This window comes from Lampetra fluviatilis, chromosome 28 (genome assembly GCF_964198595.1).
Source record: "Lampetra fluviatilis chromosome 28, kcLamFluv1.1, whole genome shotgun sequence".
Classification (NCBI taxonomy): Eukaryota; Metazoa; Chordata; class Hyperoartia; order Petromyzontiformes; family Petromyzontidae; genus Lampetra; species Lampetra fluviatilis.
The window spans coordinates 10,598,664-10,619,017 of NC_136302.1; the positions used below are offsets into that span (position 1 = coordinate 10,598,664).

The 20,354-nt window shown below is 45.7% G+C and overlaps 1 protein-coding gene across 1 annotated transcript in view; it reads right to left on the reverse strand.

Annotated features, from left to right (window-relative positions):
* The window catches only part of DISP3 (dispatched RND transporter family member 3), a 192,045-nt gene that overhangs the window by 111,667 nt on the left and 60,024 nt on the right, over positions 1–20,354 (reverse strand). The window contains exon 11 of the mRNA XM_078869669.1: positions 14,741–14,902. Coding sequence (XP_078725795.1) covers positions 14,741–14,902 — 162 coding nt within the window. The remainder of the gene's footprint in view (positions 1–14,740; positions 14,903–20,354) is intronic.

Genomic DNA, 20,354 nt, shown 5'->3' on the forward strand with positions numbered 1-20,354 from the left:
GGGTCACTGTTGGCAAACAACATCTTGTGATTTCAAAACTGTAAAAAAAAACATTGACCATGTCCATTCATTGTCATTTCCCCCCCACCAATAATATTCAAGTAAAACAATGGCATCACGTGGTTGTCTTCATGCGTTCATTCATTGGCCGAGGCAATGAACTCACGACACTTGAGAAGCCGGTTTTATTCAGGGGCGACAAGAGACCTGGAATCCAACCGAGGTCCTCACCATTGAAGGCTCAAAGTTTACCGACACAGCATCAGCCGGATGACCCCCCCCCTCTCCCTGCTGATGTACGTTTCTATATACGTTGAACTTCTTTCGCACCGTACGCAGCCAACCGTGCTAATCGGAGGTGCGGGCAGGCGGGGGGGGCGGAAGGACGATAAACTAAACACAACAAAGAAACACGAGGAGGGCCAACTCTTTTGCATTCACAAACACAAGCTGGCAAACGCAATATCGTCTGCACACACTCGCAGGGATGCATGCAGATTGGCAAATACAAAGTTGCTTTCATTTCCATAGACCTCGTTTCTATTATTTCCGCCGGTAATAAAACCGAATTACGTCTCCCCCCTTTTACGTCCTTTAGCAAATAGGCCGTCGCTTCATTAACACCGCTACTCTGATTTGCGTCGCCTCAACCCCCAACACTCGCGTCGCTGACACCATCATCGTCCGTCCTCCGTATCTGTCGCCTCTCAGCCTTCGCCTCCACCGACTACCCCTGTGAGTCGCCGTGATTTAAATAATTTCGATATTGGTCGTCGCACCCGTCAGGAACGCACCTCCGACATAAACCGGGGTATTGCCGTATTTATATATTGCAAAAAATTGACATATCTGTAATTTCATATCTGCAAATGGGAAACAATTTACGTACCAATGTTTATGGTGGGGTTTCCCCCCCCCCTACCTCCCCCCACAAATGTCAAAGCAGTGTCCAACCAGCAACGATAATCTTCTCCGACTGCCCCCTCTAACCTTCCAAGGCCGGGTGGCATTTTGGGCAATTTGATATTTAGACAAAATTAATAGTTTTGCCATTGTGAGACCAGCAGTAAAGCATTGCTGGATAATGCGAATCCATTCAGGCCTGCGGGTAGCTTTTACGTGATCAAGCGAGAGCCCAAATGAAACGATAAGTTTCCTTTACAGCAGCGTCCTTGCAATAGACAGTGCTGCCAGCCTGAATCATCGTCATGCCCTCGGTACACATAACGGACCTGCTCGCTTGACCTCTCTGTCTAGAAATAAATAAACACCTCCTTCCCCCCCTGCCACCAACGTGGACATTGTTTACTGCCCGCGCCGCCTTGGCACTAACGACGGCTGCGAACGTGACTGAACATGACAAAATGTGTCCGGCTCTCCTGGGCGAAACGCCCTAACGCATTAAACGACTCCACTAAAGCGTCCCCGCGGGTTCTAAAGTGGGTCGCACTCCGACGGAAGCGGGCGACCCTCGCCCCGCGCTCGACGACGTCGCCTTTTCTTTCCCAAGCGGCGATGTTATTGCGCCCGGCGCGTTGCTTGTGCGCGCAGGAGGCTCCTAGATTTTTAAACGAACAATAACGTGTACAGCATTCCCTTGCCAGTGGGAAGCCCTGAACAAGTGGGGGGGGGGAGCAGCAGCGAAGAGAGAGGCAACGCGGTCGAACTAGGGAAGTATTAGAGTCTCGACACCAGGCCTCAAGACCTCCAGGCCAGCTCTTCTCACCTGTGTTCCGTGACGTGGCATTCGAATTGGCTTAGAGGCACCAGCATTCACGCTGGCCTCGGCCTAAAAAGGATTCTGGCCTTGACCTCGGCCTTTGCCTCGTTAGTGTCAGCCTTCAATCCAAGACTGGGCTAGCGCCTCTACACGAGCTCACATCATTGCTCGCTCCATCTGAAAGGCAGACGTTCTCTTGGTCGTGCGTTTCATCTCTCGGCTGTTACTCAATCATTATTCTCGACCGTGTGCCGTCACCCCTTCCAGCCGTTAGATGTTCTGCCCAGTCCCACTTACTTTTCATTTTTTTAACCAACATGACAATTGGGGATTCATTTAATTGGTGAAAAATGTAAAAACAAAAAAACCTGATCCACGCCCTTGGCTTTTTTTACGATGACCGATATTTCCGCAGCGCAATTTTATTGTCTTGCAGTCCTCCACATAATTTTTCCTTACCGCTAACTCTGTACACTGCCAGGTTTGCTCGTCTTACGAAGGTGCCCTTAATACCCGTACTTTATTGCACGATAGCACGCTTGCGAACACTTCCGTCGTGCAAAGTGAAACAAATGTTATCCTCCTTTGGCAGGCGACCAATCCTGGTTACGTCCAACCGTTCACCCGGGTGACAAATTATTTGTTGCTTCAGCTGAGCGGTGGATAGGTGGGGAGGAAATAAAGATGAGATAACAGAAAAAAAATTCCGTCAGCTGGTTGGCTGCCTCCCCCAGCCAATCAGAGAGACAGCACGGGTTCGTCTGAATTCCGAATTATAAAGTTGCCAACGCATGTTACAATTTAATGCATTATAGGGACAAGGTGCAAAGTATAGATTGGCGGGGTCCCTTCAGGGGTATAATGACAAGCGACGGTATAGGATACTATTCTTTGGCTGTCAAGAAGATCCGAAAGCAATCACATGAGGGGCCGAACCAAGAGGCTTTTAACATTCACCGCCCCAAACCGTGCCCATTAAAATTATTAATACAAATATTTTTTTTTATTTTTCCCAGTTTTTTGCCTTGTTTGTACAGTTTTGTTTGTTACATTAGCCTAAACTTAACAATGACATTCTTAAATTTCAGAAAATCAATTCTCATGCACATGATTATACATATATCATGAGGACAAAAAGAAAGAATTTAAATCAATCAAGCAAAGCGTTGCTATTTATAAACGTTTGACGGTTCAGTGCTTCCAATACCTCCCCACTGGCACTTGTAGCAATCGAAGGTCAAGAGTTCATTGTGATCATGCAAAGTTGACAACTGCCTGACCTCCAAAATCCAACTCGTGTGGGTGCCTCTCCTCTTCTGATCTCTGTAACCTGCCCTCTTTCATACACGAACGTTTCACCCACCACAACCCTCTCTTCTCGATTACATCCACAATGTTTTCTTGCGATGCTTTATTTTAAATGACCAAGTTGTTTGTCCAGTCCCACCAGGAAAATTCGAGCAAATTCGAGCATAATTCGCATGCATGAATATTGTCCTACTGAATATTGTCCTACTGAATATTGTCCTACTGAATATTGTCCTACTGAATATTGTCCTACTGAATATTTTCCTACTGAATATTGTCCTACTGAATATTTTCCTACTGAATATTGTCCTACTGAATATTTTCCTACTGAATATTGTCCTACTGAATATTGTCCTACTGAATATTGTCCTACTGAATATTTTCCTACTGAATATTGTCCTACTGAATATTGTCCTACTGAATATTGTCCTACTGAATATTTTCCTACTGAATATTGTCCTACTGAATATTGTCCTACTGAATATTGTCCTGCTGAATATTTTCCTACTGAATATTGTCCTACTGAATATTGTCCTACTGAATATTGTCCTACTGAATATTGTCCTACTGAATATTGTCCTACTGAATATTGTCCTACTGAATATTGTCCTACTGAATATTGTCCTACTGGATATTGTCCTACTGAATATTGTCCTACTGAATATTTTCCTACTGAATATTGTCCTACTGAATATTGCCCTACTGAATATTTTCCTACTGAATATTGTCCTACTGAATATTGTCCTACTGAATATTGTCCTGCTGAATATTTTCCTACTGAATATTGTCATACTGAATATTGTCCTACTGAATATTGTCCTACTGAATATTGTCCTACTGAATATTGTCCTATTGAATATTGTCCTACTGAATATTGTCCTACTGAATATTGTCCTACTGAATTTTGTCCTACTGAATATTGTCCTACTAAATATTGTCCTACTGAATATTGTCCTACTGAATTTTGTCCTACTGAATATTGTCCTACTGAATTTTGTCCTACTGAATATTGTCCTACTGAATATTGTCCTACTGAATATTGTCCTACTGAATATTGTCCTACTGAATATTTTCCTACTGAATATTTTCCTACTGAATATTGTCCTACTGAATATTTTCCTACTGAATATTGTCCTACTGAATATTGTCCTACTGAATATTGTCCTGCTGAATATTTTCCTACTGAATATTGTCCTACTGAATATTGTCCTACTGAATATTGTCCTACTGAATATTGTCCTACTGAATATTGTCCTACTGAATATTGTCCTACTGAATATTGTCCTACTGGATATTGTCCTACTGAATATTTTCCTACTGAATATTGTCCTACTGAATATTGTCCTACTGAATATTTTCCTACTGAATATTGTCCTACTGAATATTGTCCTACTGAATATTGTCCTGCTGAATATTTTCCTACTGAATATTGTCCTACTGAATATTGTCCTACTGAATATTGTCCTACTGAATATTGTCCTACTGAATATTGTCCTATTGAATATTGTCCTACTGAATATTGTCCTACTGAATATTGTCCTACTGAATTTTGTCCTACTGAATATTGTCCTACTGAATATTGTCCTACTGAATATTGTCCTGAATATTGTCCTACTGAATATTGTCCTGAATATTGTCCTACTGAATATTGTCCTACTGAATATTGTCCTACTGAATATTGTCCTACTGAATATTGTCCTACTGAATATTGTCCTACTGAATATTGTCCTATTGAATATTGTCCTACTGAATATTGTCCTACTGAATATTGTCCTACTGAATTTTGTCCTACTGAATATTGTCCTACTGAATATTGTCCTACTGAATATTGTCCTACTGAATATTGTCCTACTGAATATTGTCCTGAATATTGTCCTACTGAATATTGTCCTACTGAATATTGTCCTCCTGAATATTGTCCTACTGAATATTGTCCTACTGAATATTGTCCTATTGAATATTGTCCTACTGAATATTGTCCTACTGAATATTGTCCTACTGAATTTTGTCCTACTGAATATTGTCCTACTGAATATTGTCCTACTGAATATTGTCCTACTGAATATTGTCCAGGTTGCCGGCAGACTGGAGTCGAGTCAAGTCCTGTTATTAAAAGCAGGCGAGAGCTCAAGATATCAAGATAGTCTCACTCGTAAAGGTGACCTCCTGGAGTAGGTGGAACTTTACTATCAGCTACAGCAGGCCCAGCTGCTCTCTGATCGAGGAGGGTGGGTGGGCAGTAGCGCTGTTGTGTGGGGGGGCCACCGTTGTGATTATTCACCACAGGAACTTGGGTGGGGGTCCAAAGAGACATTTGAACCTTATGGCGGTACCCCGGGGTACCATAATACCCCAGCTCTCGCATAATGTCCCTGATGCGGTCATTTTTAGTCTGTTGATGGTCGGCGATGAGGCAATCGACTCATCTCGACGAGCTGTACACGATGCACCACTACGGTGCGTACGAGCGTTCAGGGTTTCAGCGCAATCGTCCTCGCTGCGTTTCGACGTCGCAGAGTGGCACTGATTGCGGATTGATTGGTACCCCAGTTCACGGAGTGAAGCACACCCCTAGAGAAAAATAGTGTCACAAAAATAAAATATTTAATTGCCTCGGCCGTTTTGTATTAATTGGTACCCCGGGGTACCGCCATAAGGATCATTTGGTGGTTCAGGGTCCTCCCCAGAAGCCTCCTCTCCCACTGGCCCCCCACCCCACCCTCCCTGCCCCCGCCGCCACCGCTGCTGCCAGCTCTAAGCCACAGCCATAGCGAGATGTAGAGTCGGATAGGGTTGTGCCTGGTGTGGTGTGGACATATTTTCCGGGCCAGCAGCTGCAATAAAGTCCCAGCGCTTCCTATCTGAGAGACACAAAGTCCGCTACTGCCTCCAACATTATCACCCGCCGCACACACACCCGCCGGTGATAAAAGATGCAAGAGAGCAAATTGGTAACCGATGCCGTCAACTCCACTTTTGAAGCACCGGCTGCATCCCCGGTGTTCATCCGGTGCAGGCCAACTCAAGCCGTGCCTCGCCGACTATCGCAAGAGCATAAATCTCCAAGCTCTCCCCTCCCCCGCCGCCGATGTTCAATCTCTAGTTTCACACTCACTTCAGTCGGTCGCAGTTGCTGAGGTCATCTTTATTTTGCCAATTATTTTCCGTAAATCTCGCGAAGTTTTTGTCAGTGGCTGTCACAAGTTGTGCAGATTTATCCTCGAAATAAAATAACAACGGGACACGTGTGCGCACAACTTAAAGTGCTTCATCACAGATAAAGCTTAGGTCGCCCCCAAATCGTAAGCGGTACATTGTCCTGTCAAAGTAATAAGCATTGCATGCAATTTCCTAAAACAATGCAGTCTTCAGCTAAACCGTCTACTTTAATCACTTAAACGAATGTGCACAAAAATTTTTTTTTACATTCCGCTGTATTAAGCGAACATGACATCACCGAGTTTTTTGTTTATTGTACTACATTTCATTAATGGCCAACGCCTCCCTCAAGATATTTCTTGAGCCGCGAGAGCTGTCAATAAAGCGGCATCGAGGCTGAAAGAATCATCAAATCTACCATCTTTTGCCGAAAATTGCCATTGATCTCCGGAGACCTCAACCGTTATCGGCCGTTCAATTTCGATAGGGCACGAAAGTGAAAATGCAATGCGCGGGGGAGGGGGGGGAGGCTGGATGGCTTTTTCGGCACTCTGCGAGTTCCAGACGATTAACTCTCCCGCGCCACCGCGGTGCCACCGCTCTCGTCTGAAGCTTGCCGCCGATGTCGGAGCCGTTTGTTTTTCACCCTCCACCCCCGGCGGAGGAGGAGGATGAGTTGCAATGCTGGGGGTGGGGGGGAGCACCGGTCCTCGACGCTGGTGGGCCGGGGGACTCGTTGCAAGACCACTAAAAAGCTAAAAACGCTTTGTGGGCATAAGGCGCGGCTGCCGTTGTGAGAGGAGCGGCAAGGCGAACCACCCCCCCCCACAACAAAAAAAAACCACGGGGTCCCAGGAGTGAATTTATAGTAAGAAAAAAAAATTGTATTCTACAAAAAAAAGTTTAATCCCATGGCTTACAATGCGCCCTAGCATACTGCCTGATTGCGCGGACGAGTGACGACGCTGACCGCAGCGAGGCGCGCGGCGTGAGGGCGTCAACGCAGACCATCTGGGCCGGGCCGACGTGGCGATGAGACGGTTGCGCGCACGGCGTTGCTGCTTTGCGGGAGCGACGATCGGAATGGCTCCTGCACGCCGCCTCCCCCCCACCCCTGGGAGGGAAGCTGTCGAGCGCAAAAATCCCGCGTCTAATTTGCCTCCAGCCAACACGGCAATATTTAAATTAACGCTGCGCAGTGACCAAAAAAAAATACGTCTTCAAAGAATCCGAAGAAATGCATAAATCGTCCGAGTGCTGTCGGCAAAGGGGGTTAAGAAAAAAATCACGGTGGAATTTCTGACTTAAAAAAAAAACTGCTCCAATTTTCATTTGTGTCAGGGCATGAAAAAAAAAAGAAATGCAAGCTAGGGCAGTAATTAGTTTCTGGAACAAACCAGCGAGTGCTTTTTCTTCGTATCAATATTCATGAACGCAACATGAATAATCATTGTGAACCGCAAGACAGCATTGTTGCACGCGACGGTAACAGCGGGTCGCGCAGCTTATTAGCTCGCAGGACGAACCACCGACGGACGTCGGGGCGCTTCCCCCGCCGAGTCCCATCGGAGTTTGCGCGGGCGGACGTTAATCAAGATGCCAGAGCCTCAAGGTCTCGCGAAGCCAGACCCCGCGCCTCCCCCTTTCATGGACTCGAGTTAAAATATAATGCGGTGTTTATCTCCACGGTTCACGTCAAAAGTTGCCGGCTGTGATGTGCGCGTTGCATCCCTGTTGTTTATCCACCGCTCTCTTTTTTTCCGTTAATTGCCGCCGTTTAAAACGGCAAGCGATAGTGCTTGAGCCCGCACGTCCGTATGGTCCGTCAGAAAAAATTCCGAGATCATCGCTCATTTGGGGGAGGGGGCGGGTGGAGACGCTGTTCATTTACCCGCAGTGCTGGCCGAAATGACCGATTCACCCCAATCGCTCCGCCCCCCCACCCCTTCCTGGCTCCCCCACCCCTCCTACCACACTTCACACCTCCCACGAGAGCCCCCACCCCCTATTCCTCTGCTCTCCCCATGCTGTGGTTTGCAACAGCAAGGTCGGCTAATTAAGAGGACCCGGAATAAATCATGCCAAATTTCACGGCCCGTAGCTCCATTATTCCCTTTTCGCTCATTCACGGGGGTAGGAATAAGCAGAACGCTACCCTAAAAAAAATTATCATGGAGTGCTTCCACACTTTATTTACTTCCTTATTTGACATTATATTTATGTGTTTGTCAGCCAACTGCCATTCCCGGTTGCCATCCATCATGCCCCACTTTGGAAGGGCCCCACTATATTATCCATTATGAATTCACCAAAGAATAAAAAAAATCCCCCGTAATATATTCTTTAACAGACTGTTTCGGCAAGTGGTATTAACGAGCGCCTATGAATGCCGGCACGACACAGGATGGTGTGGGTGGCCAACACCACGCCCGGGCGTCTTTGTTTCCCTAGTGGTGATGTTTACACACCACACCAGGTACTCAATTGAGGCTGAGTCGACCTAACACCCACACACACACACCACCGTTATACAATGTCCAGCCGGCCAGTAAATCCTCTGCTTGTGCACAGTGACGTTAAATTCTGATATTATTTGGTACAGCTTGGCACTGCTGAGCAGCGATTCGTGAAACTGGAGGCAACGTTCTAAAATAAGAAAAGTACATTCAATTGGTCCGTGCCCTCTGTTGCAATGTTCTGGTAATTCAAGGAGATTCGGTGAACAAATTGGTCACGACGTTGACACACAGCGGTCTGATGCTTGCACGGAAAAAAAACCTCGGGAGACATTTTTAGATCTGCAAATTAAGCAAACGGCAAGTGCCCTCTAAGGAGGGAGGGCAGTGCAGTTGTTTAGGAACAGTTCTCGGGCAAATTATTACAAAGGGGAGCCGGGATGGGGTTTCATTTGGGGTCAGGGGGTCAGACTGTTGATCTCCCGGGGCCAGCGGTGGTGCTAGACATAGGCAAACTAAGCAAATTCATGAAAAATATGGGTGCAAACATTTCTGAGAACATTATTTTTGTTTTAAATAATTGTAATTCGTCTATTACCTTAATTGTTATGCACACACATTTGGTATAATTCAGTTATGCAGCTTATCCAGCATTAATGTTTGTAGTCAGGTTGACGGCAGGCAAAATGTATGTCTCATTAGGGCCTCCAGTGGGCGAGCGCCACCACTACTTGGGCCCGAAAGAAGCTGCCAATGGGGCATCCAGGCCACGCGCGGTGATTAAAGCCCCCTCTCGTCTGTTAGACAACAGACTGACAGAGCAGTTTCTGATGGGGGGGGAGAGGGCGTCTATAAAAAACAAACGATATAGCCTGTAAATCCGAGTTCAATTTCCTGGCCACGGCTACCATTGGTGGCGAGAGATAATTGAACTGGCCGCGAATGTCGGATGTTGTAATCAAGGAGCGGCGCCTCGAGTTCTCCCCTCTTCAGTTTCCGGGGCAAATCAGTACAAATGGGAGCCACGGGGCCGAGCCCTGGGCCCGTAAGGAAACTGCCAACGGTCCTCCAGACCACCAGCGGTGATTACAGTTACGAGGGGCTTGAACTCTCAATCATTTTTTGGGTTTTTTTTTCTCTCATCCCCCCCCCCCCCTATCCCCAGCAGTAAAACCGTGGCTATTTCCATGGATATTGCTCTTCTGCGCTAGCAGATCTCGTTCCCCAAAGACGAGCACGGGCTCATTGAGGCCTCCGCTCCAGCTTGCAATCACCCAGCGTGGCTCTTCGCGCACGCCCGACTACTACGTCACGGAGATTCAGGGGTTCCCACCCCCCCACCCACCCCCCACTGCAATTCTCCACTCAGGAATCTGCTCGATGTGCACGGCTTTTCAAGGGACATCAACTGGAGCGATTACAACAACAACAACAAAAACAAAAGGTATTTAGCCCATTGCTATTTCGTTGATTTTTATCTTTCCAACTGGCAGGACATTATTTCCTCTGGGTGTTTAAACAACAGACCAAAAGACCGCCACTTCCTGATTGAGTCTTTAATAAAAAAAATAGATAGATCAACTTGTCTCTGTTGGGGTCTTTAGTGGCTAATATAATGGTACAGCAATCTCTGATGGGGTCTGGAGACAAGAGACTGACAGACTGGTCTCCGATAGGGTCTTTCGACAATAAACTAATGGACCCCATGTCTGATGGGGTCCTTAAACAACTGACTAACAGACCTATTTCTGACAGCGTCTTTAGACAATGGAATTGAACATTTGGCGCAGTGGTTAAGCCCCCTGCGCTCTGAACCTGATGAATTCGGCTGCTTGGGTTCGATTCCGGGCCACGGCTAATATCGGTGGTGAGCGATATCTTAATGGGTCAGGGGGGGCCCCCTCCCTTCGCCAACCCGCACTGACCAGCGTGGTGAAGTACGATCAAACAACTCCTACGACCGACGCGGCTTGGGGAGGCTTCATGCAGCATTGGTTTTGTAAAGTGATGTGCCTTTAATTTGACAGCGAGGACCAGCAGACCGATGTCTGACAGGGTCTTTAGAAAGGACATTTTCTGCAGCATTACCTGATGGAAGGACAAAAGAGCAGGTCTCTTACAGAGACAGTTCTGATGGACCGTGGATTGAGATTTAAAAAAATACTACACAAAGTAACCCCAATAAAGGGGTGCGTTAAGCCACAATATGACGCGCAATCAGCTCGCAGGCTGCAATCAAATACAAAGCAGTCCTGTGGGAAATAGAAAGGAGGAAGTAATAACCCCATGCAGAATTGACCTCCAATCAGAAACATGGGCACAATTCACGTGGAATGGTGGCCATTAACCGGCATTCGCTTTGAACGCTCACAGAATTCCAAAAAATGGCACTCGGTACATTCCAATCTTATACAACAACAACTGCCCCGCAAATCTGTTCTGCAATTTCCAAACGCAGCATTCTTTTTATCTTCTTAATTGACCATTCACTTCCAATGCAATTTCAAGCGTTGCCTTTTTAAAAATTATTATTTCTATTTTTTTCATTCGTGCGCAGCTGTCAGGAAGAGTGCCCAGAATTGGAACTCCCTTCCCTTAACGCAGGCAATTTCGGCTGAGAGAGAAGGACAATGTAAAGCCCAGTAGGGCAACGTGGCTCCCACATCCGCTCGCACACCTACATACAAGGTTTGTGCCTCTGATCGAGCCGAGCTATCAGACCGATGAAGTAATCAATTCCTCCACCGATATTCAGTTTGACTGATCGACTAACCGGATAACACGAAAATAGCTGAGAATTAAAAAATAAATCTTACATTTGTTTCCACACTAGCCACCAGCCGGGTGGCAATGAGTAAGGCTAAGTGACATTCTCATCTTTGGAATTCCCTCTCACCGTCTTTTTTCCAAAGTTCCCCAATCCACGTTACAATCGTGAACTGCGTCGGTTCTTATCTGCTGCACTGTCATTGGTGCTCTTAATTGCCGACTGCTTTAAGGGCTTGGAAAGAGCAATCGTAAAAAAAAAATGATGATGCATGGTGCATTGTGGGAATGGCTCATGGATTGCGGTTTGGGCTGAACGTGCTTTACGACAACGTCCATGCATTCCAGTCAGGTTCTGCAATTTCAGAGCCAAAACATAATTTCTCTCACAGACAATTCTGCATTAAATAATAATTTCCTTACCCCGAGGAAAGTCTTAGCCGAGTCTCGAGACTTGTATAGCGTGGCAGAGAATAGGCCAAACATTCCCTCCAGAGGTGCTCTCGAGATCACCCTCCACTGGAAACACTGCGACGAACAGCGGCAGGAGCATGTCAATTGCAGGGTTGCCCCTTTACCTGCCAAACTTGCGTGGTGCGTTTGGCCAATTGCAATGACCAGTTTGCCAGTTTAACACCTAGGCTTTCTCAACAAATTTTGTTCATAATAAAGTTTTTTTTGGGTTCGATCGCGTAAGTATAAATGTGTCGTAACCCTCCACCACCCGACACAGCCAATGAGTACGGGATTTGTCACGTAAACAAAACGACAAATAGTTTACTACTTCAGCCCACCGGTGTATTGGAGAGTAAATCTACAACATTGACAATTTGAGTAGTACGACGTTTCGCTGGTAATTACACCCAGCATCATCGGCGATTTGCCAGAATAGTGAAGCGATCCACCTGCTTCCGATATTAAATTGAGCATGACGACGTCATCACCTGAACGACACATTTATACTTACGCGATCTAACCCAAAAACCTTTATTATTATGAATACCAGTTTGCACATTGGGTCAATTCCATTTTTGGCCAATTTTGGCGCGTTACATCCGGCACACAAGCCCCGAGCGAATTCTTTGACAAACTTTAAGGAAAATGTTTGGCGACTCATTTCTGTTGCTGTTGATGGTGGCGTTGTCACTCAGTGCCGTTTCGTTTGACTCAATACACTTGAGAACCACTTTTAATCACTGGCAGCTGCCTCTGTGAATTCCATGACAATATTGAAACAAAACGTTTGTTGTTGTTTTATATTGGGTCGTCCCTTCATTTAAAGCATAGTCCTGGCTTTGAGCCACAGGGGAGAGAACAGATGGGGTTGGGAGGGAAGCATTAATAATAAAAACCCGCATTGCTCAATAACACTGCCCTAAAAGATAAATATTGCTTTTGGGGAAATGACCCTTCCCCATTGCAAAGAGATCATCATCTGTCAGAACTACAGAGCCCAACTGAATAAGAAACAATACAAATGAGACGGTAACAGAGAGATGAAAAAAGGGCCATTTCCCAAAACGTCGCCTATTTTATTTAGTTTTTTTGCCCGTTCGGGCAGCGTTACTGACAAATGCGTTGAGCATCTTGTTATTTGTGCTCATGTAACCAATGCCATCGCTACACGGTAAGTCCTCATCGAATGCGCGTTCCACGCAACGCGTTGTCGCTATAACGCGGTTCTTCCATTCGGGAACACTTTTCACACAATGCGGAATGCGCCCCGTTATAATTATGAATGCTGTGGGTTTACCCTCCAACACACCGGTGTGCAGGGTGGCGGCGGGTTTAACGACGCATTAATTCTAGATTTGAAGCTTTCGTGACTGCAAGGATTCATATTCTTAGGTTTTTTCGGTAAAGTCACGTAGGTAAAACATCAAAATTAATAAAAATAAAATAAAAATCACGACGTTTCGGAGGCAACACAAGTCTCCGTCATTAGGTGGGACCGTCACAGCCAGATTAAAAGCAAGTTGCTTTTAAGGGATTACATCTTCAATCATTGCCTCACTTGATGCAGCTAATCTGGCTGTGACGGTCCCACCTGATGACGGAGACTTGTGTTGCCTCCGAAACGTCGTGATTTTTATTTTATTCTATTTTTTATTAATTTTGATGTTTTACCTACGTGACTTTACCGAAAAAACCTAAGAATATTTAACGACGCATTTATATTTATGCAACCTAACACAAAAACCTCTAATGGACAATATTGGTCGCAAAAGCTTACTCGGTATTAAACCGTTATCGTGCTGAACGCGCATCGTTCCAACGCGCTTTCTGAGCGGTCGACGACGAACTACTTTGGGCTGCGCGACTGAGCGGTGTGGGAATTCTGGGTAGACGCGTGGAAATCACATGGCACGTGGTGGCGAGATGTCATCTTCCCCGCCTGGTATCCAGGTCGGGGTTCGATCCCGACTCCGACGTCTGCATATTTGTGGTTTGCGTGTTCACCCCGTGGTCGCATGGAGTTGTTTCTCCGGGTCCTCCGTTTTTTTCCTCCACATTTAGAAACATGCATTGAGAGTATTTAGATTATTGTGGTGCTATGAAGTTCAAAATAATGGGGGCCACTTTGCTGAGCTATCATTTGGGGTAAGGTCGATCCTGATAAAAAATTAATGTCTCAGTGGGCTTTTCGTGGTAAGAGTGGGGTGGTTTAGTTGTATTTGTATGCGTTTGAGAGATTTTTTTACATTTCTTTTACTTTGCACTACTATCATGTTTTTGTAATGTTTGTTGTTATAACGTTCTTACCAGCCCCTACTGGAAATCTTTGAGAAACATCTTTATAGCTCATCGGATTCCTCCAATATAAATACATATTCTGATTCTAATCTCAGTTCTTTGTCCTGCCATAGGATAGCTGCAGGCTGATTTTCAAGCGCATATGCGAGTCAAATCGCATTGCTTTTATTTCTGCCCTGCAATGTATACATGCACAGCAATTCCTCACGGAACGCATCTTCTTATTGCAGCACCTTTCAGGAATCCATCTCGCGTATTACACTTGGAATCCCTGTATCCCAAACATTGCTGTTTTATTCAGAGGCAAAGGACGGACAGATGCATTTCTGCGGCCGTCTGTTACACTCTTCCAAGCCACTGGAGCTATGCACTTTAAATCTCGATTGAAAACTAATTTCTCGGCAACTGTCTTTTTGTGTTTAGTTTGCTGTCCTTTCCCCGCACCCCGATTAGCACGGTTGGCTCCGTACGATGCTAAAGAAGTTCAACGTACATGCAAAAAATACAGACGGGATAGGTATCAGTGGGTGAAGTGTGGCAGGGGGCGGGGGGGGGTATAAAGCAGGGGGCCTCTGACCGGAGCAAGTGGGGCAGGAGATGGCCTCGGCGCTCAGGTTGTTCTTGAGGTCGAGCATCATCTGGATGTTGGTGTCGGGGCGGAACAGCAGCGGCGGGCGGCTGGCTGGCCCGAGGCGCCACGCACACAGCGCCCCGAGCACCAGCACGGCCACGTACGAACCTGCGACCGCCGCGAGAAAAGCGGGGAGCCGGGCAAGGAGGGCAGGCGGGCGGGCGGGCGGAAAAACACAGACGGACGGGCGGGTGAGCGGTGAGTGTAAGATCGGTGACGGCTGATATGCATGTACGTGTGTTGAACTTGTTTTGCGCTATACATCGACAACCGTGCTAATGGGAGGTGCGGGGGAAGGACAACAAACTAAACACAAAAAGCAGTCCAAAAGAAATGAGTGCTCAATCAAGATTTTAAACTGCATAGCTCCAATGGCTTCCTCATATCAGATATGTCAAGGAAGTGGTTTGTGGTACTTCCCAGTAAGAACAGCAACGGAATTATGATTGCACTTTGTAACGCAATTTTGTTTCTGGGCAGTAAGTGTTATTTCGTAATTGATTATGCCTAACAAGTATAAAAAACACTATTATTCCCCACAAACTTTAATTTTGTGACCAGGACAGTGATATTTTGAAATGTACCTATTTTCAATGAGAAAACGGGCGAATTTGTTTCTTTTCGTTCTCATAAATTGATTTTTTTTAAACATATGATTAAAAATTAACATGTATTTATACTAAAGTAATAAAAAAAAATACTAAAAAAGATTTAGAAGTCAGTAGGTTTTCGAGATTTACGATTATACTGTAATTCACTTTCACGAATCAGCCCCCAAACGTAGTCTCCTATTATGTTCTGGTTATACTGTCCTTGGTAGCGGCGTTCAAAGTCCAGCATATCCTGGTGGAAGCGCTCCCCTTGCTCCTCCGAGTACGCTCCCATGTTCTCCTTGAATTTATCAAGATGAGCATCAAGGATATGGACTTTTGAGGGACATCCTACAGCCCATTCTGCCATAGTTCTTCACCAGTCTCAACCAGCTCCACATAGTTTAACACGTAGGCATCATCGGGCAATTCTGGCGAATTGCCCGATGATGCTGGATGCAATTACCAGCGAAACGTCGTACTAAAATTGTAAATGTTGTGGTTTCATGCTTCAACACACCGGTGGGCTAAAGCAGTGACCTATTTGTCTTTTGTCAACGTGACACTTTTTTACTGATTGGCCGTGTCGGGTGGTGGAGGGTTACGACACATTTATAAATAACGCGATCTAAACCCAAAAACGTTGATTATGAACAGCTCCACATAGTTTTCGACCTTGTGATTGCCCAGGAAGCCATGAACCACTGCGACAAAGCTGTCCCAAGCCGCTTTCTCCTTACTAGTGAGCTTCTTGGGGAATTCATTGCACTCTAGGATCATCTGTATCTGTGGTCCAAAGAAGACACGGGCTTTGACTTTTGCCTCAGACAGCTTAGGGAAGAAGTCTTGAAGGTACTTGAAGGCTGCCGACTCCTTATCTACAGCTCTGACAAATTGTTTCATAAGGCCCAATTTGATGTGCAGTGGTGGCATCAGCACCTTCCGGGGGTCCACCAGTGGCTCCCACTTGACGTTGTTCCTCCCCACAGAGAACTTGGTCCGCTGTGGCCAGTCCCGCCTGTGGTAGTGCGCCTTGGTGTCTAAATCTTTTGTAGTCATTTTTGTATTTCTTTAGTATAAATAGATGTACATTTTTATTCATATGTGGTTTTTTTCTGACTTTGTGTGAACGAAAGGACACAAATTCGCCCGTTTTCTCATTGAAAATAGATACATTTCAAAATATCACTGTCCTAGTCACAAAAGCAAAGTTTGTGGGGAATAATAGTAATTTTCTGTACTTTTGAGGCATAAGCATTTAGGAAATAAAACTTACTACCCAGGGACAAAACATTTTTTGTTACACAGTATAATTACTCTTATTCTTATTATACTTTTGCCCAGGAAAGGCTCACCGAGTCTCAATACTCCATGTCTCTCCCCGTGGTGGTCGCGTGGATTGTTTCCTCTGGCTTTGCCCGTCTCCACACTTACAAATAACATGCTGTATACTATTCAATCACACGTGTGATGAAGGTGATATTTCAGTTTCAGTTTCATTCATTAGTTATAGCCCTGTGAGCCATTCGGCTCATGAATCGGGTGCAACCGCAACAAACAAAAACACGAATAAGAAACATCTTAAAGTGACTACGCAGAAACAGAAAAATCCAGGATAAAACAGCAAAGTCTTCCAGAAAAAGCACATTATATCAATGTTGTGTGCAAAAATCCCAGTGGGATGCAAGTAAAACAATAACAACCATAAGACAATTTAGATTGAAGTTATCAGTATAACTCTGTACTACAACAAACAAATATGGCTAAACCAAAACGTTTTCGAAATCACCAAAATGAAGCTATAAAAACAAGGTAAGCCACTTCGATGAGTTACCCACACTTTACCTACGATGGCGAGATGTTAACTACCTCGCCGGGTATACAAGTCGTGTATATTTGGAGTTTGCATGTCTCTCTCCCCGTGGTCACGTGGATTTGTCTCCAGGTCCTCCGGTTTTTCCCTCCACATTTTGAAACATGCGTTTATAGTATTTAGATTATTTTGGTGCGATGAAGTTCAAAATAATGGGGGCCACTTTGTTGAGCTATCATTTGGGGCCAGGTCGATCCTGATAAATAAATTAACTAACGTCTCAGTGGGCTTTTCGTGGTAAGATGGGGATGGTTTAGTTTTATTTGTATGTGTTTGAGTGATTTGTTTGCATTTATTTTACTTTGCACTACTATCATGTTTTTGTAATGTTTGTTGTTATGAAGTTCTTACCAGCCCCTACTGGATATCTTTGAGAAACATCTTTATAGCTCATCGGATTCCTCCACTATAAATACATATTCTGATTCGTTTATAGTCATTTGGCTGCTATAAATTTCAACATCACAAGCCACTTTGTTGGGCTATCATTTGTGGCCAGGTCGCCTCTGAAAACTATCTAATAGCTCAGTGGCTCGAACTGATAAATAAAATAGTTACTAGTCTGTAAATATAATATATATAGAAAAATGTTCACGAAGAAACATGCTTAAATAAAATTTCTATCAAGGCACCATGGTGAATAGTGCGGTCTCCAACAATTATTCACTCAGTTTAACACGTGTAGGCTTTCGCGACCAATATTATTCATAATAAACGTTTTTGGGTTAGATCGCGTTATTTATAAATGTGTCGTAACCCTCCACCACCCGACACGGCCAATCAGCGAATTGCCCGATGATGCTGGATGTAATTACCAGCGAAACGTCGTACTCAAAAATAGTAAATGTTGTGGATTCACTCTTCAACACACCGGTGGGCTAAAGTAGTGAACTATTTGTATTTTGTCAACGTGACACTTTTTTGCTGATTGGCCGTGTCGGGTGGTGGAGGGTTACGACACATTTATAAATAACGCAATCTAACCCAAAACGTTTATTATGAATTATTCACTCAATCTCTTTGGCCTCTCCATCTCTCTGATACAAAGAAAAATCATTGCCGTAAATGTCCCCTGCTATAAGATTATTATTTTTTTCCTCTTTAGGACGCTATTGATGCACCTGTTCAGTCAACGATTTGGGTGGATTTTATTTTTGGGTCGGAGAGAAGCAGGATGGGGGAAATGCTGACACGTGGTATTTTAGAATCATCGTGGGAATAATGAACGGAAGTAGTAAACAGGAGAGATGCAATCGGGGGAGAACTGCTCTAAACGATAAAACATGGACAGGCACATTTCATACGCAGGCTTTCACAACCAATACCGTGGCTCAATCCGTGTTATGAATCAGGAGAGACGTACGTGATGCATTGACACAAGGCGGTCAAAGGAAAACGATTGCTAAGGCGGTTATTGTCGTTGTGAGCGGACGGAAGAAAACCAAGAGGCAGCTAGGGATGCGATGGAAAGACGCTGTCACGTGCACTCTGGGTAAGAGCGAACGGGACTGTAGAGTGATAGAGACAGACACGAGATGGGAACAGGGGCAGACAGAAGAGAGAGGCTGTCTACCAAACAACCCAGTCAATGCCTGTACGGGTGGAGACCGATGATGATGATTGATGGTGATGGTGTGGGATAGATAATAGACAAGATGAGGTGCATCGTTGGGGAGGTACGAACAACAACGGGGCGGGGGAGAGGTGAAAAAATGTTGAGCGGCCTCTGAAACGAGGGTGAAGCAAGGACGCGAGAATTGGGAGGCATTTGTAAGAGGGCAGGAGCAGTGTGGGGATTCATAGGGAGAAGGAGGAAGGCAATAGCGGGGAGGTGCAAAGGGATCTATGCAGTGAGGGAGTGGCAAGAGGTGTGAGGGAAACGCGTCGGAGGGCGAGGGCAGGTGACTGGGAACAAGTTGCTAAAGGGGGAAACATTCAGGAGTGGAACGGAGGAGGAAAGCATCGGGAAAGGGGAGGGATTCGACTGGACAGGTTTCTGCAGTTGCGCTGCGTAGACTTCTCCCCGTGTGCGTCGGGGTGGGCAACTGCGTGTCGTTCGGCACGACGTCCCCAGAACGTGGCGCGAAACGTCGGACACCGTGCCGAACGAGGCGGGAAACGCATCGGAGAGGGCGTGGGGGATCGGTTTTGTTTTGTGACGGGGGAGGAGTCTGCGGTGAGCGCAGGAAGAGGTAGAGGTGGGGGAAGATGAATGCCTTAAGCCCTCAGCGCCCCATTACTCCCGACGCAACCTCGTAAAATAAAAAAAACACACCGCACATATCTTCTTGGTTCTTTCGGTAAAGTCACGTAGAAGGGAAGTAATAAAATAATAAAAATAAAACATAATAAAATAATTATCACGACGCTTCGGCCACAACGCAAGCAGCCGTCCTCAGGTGAAGAAACAGGTCTGTCGAGAAGACAGCGTCTGAATGAAAGAACCAAGCAGATGAATCCCTGCAGTCACGAAAGCTTTAAATCGAAATACACCGCACATAATTCCAGCTCGAGTATAAAAAAAACAGGTATAGAATAAAAGCCGCCGACAGTAACGGAATTACGCGCTGCCCGCATTAATTGCGCGCTCGGCGTTCTGGCGCGGTTCGGTCGACCTCCGTGAACCCTCGCCGCATTTGTCCAATTACTCACAGTCCACTTTGCGTCGCTTAATCCGATTAAAGCGGAATTATACACGATGCGCCGCTATAGCCGCACGCCGGGCACCGCATCTATTCTCCCCTAATTATAGAGGACGCTGCCACGGCGTAACGGTCGGCAACACTCGGCATTTGATCCGGAGGTCGCCGGTTCCATTTCACCATCCTAGCATGCCAATTGAAAAACACGGGCAAGTTTCTTAAACCCCCCCCCCACCCACCTCCATTCACCAAGCAGTATAAATTGCTGCAACAGTTAGTCGAGAATCAAGCAGGCACGTGTGCGGTGGGGGTAAGGTCAACACGTCTGGAGAGCCCCCTCTTCAGGGGGCTCTCCAGAGCTCCCCGTAGTGGAGGCCACTTGTGAGCCGAGCAATTGCAGGGCTGCACCTTTACCACCGCCCAATCTTCTGTCGTACGGCAATAGCAACAGTTAC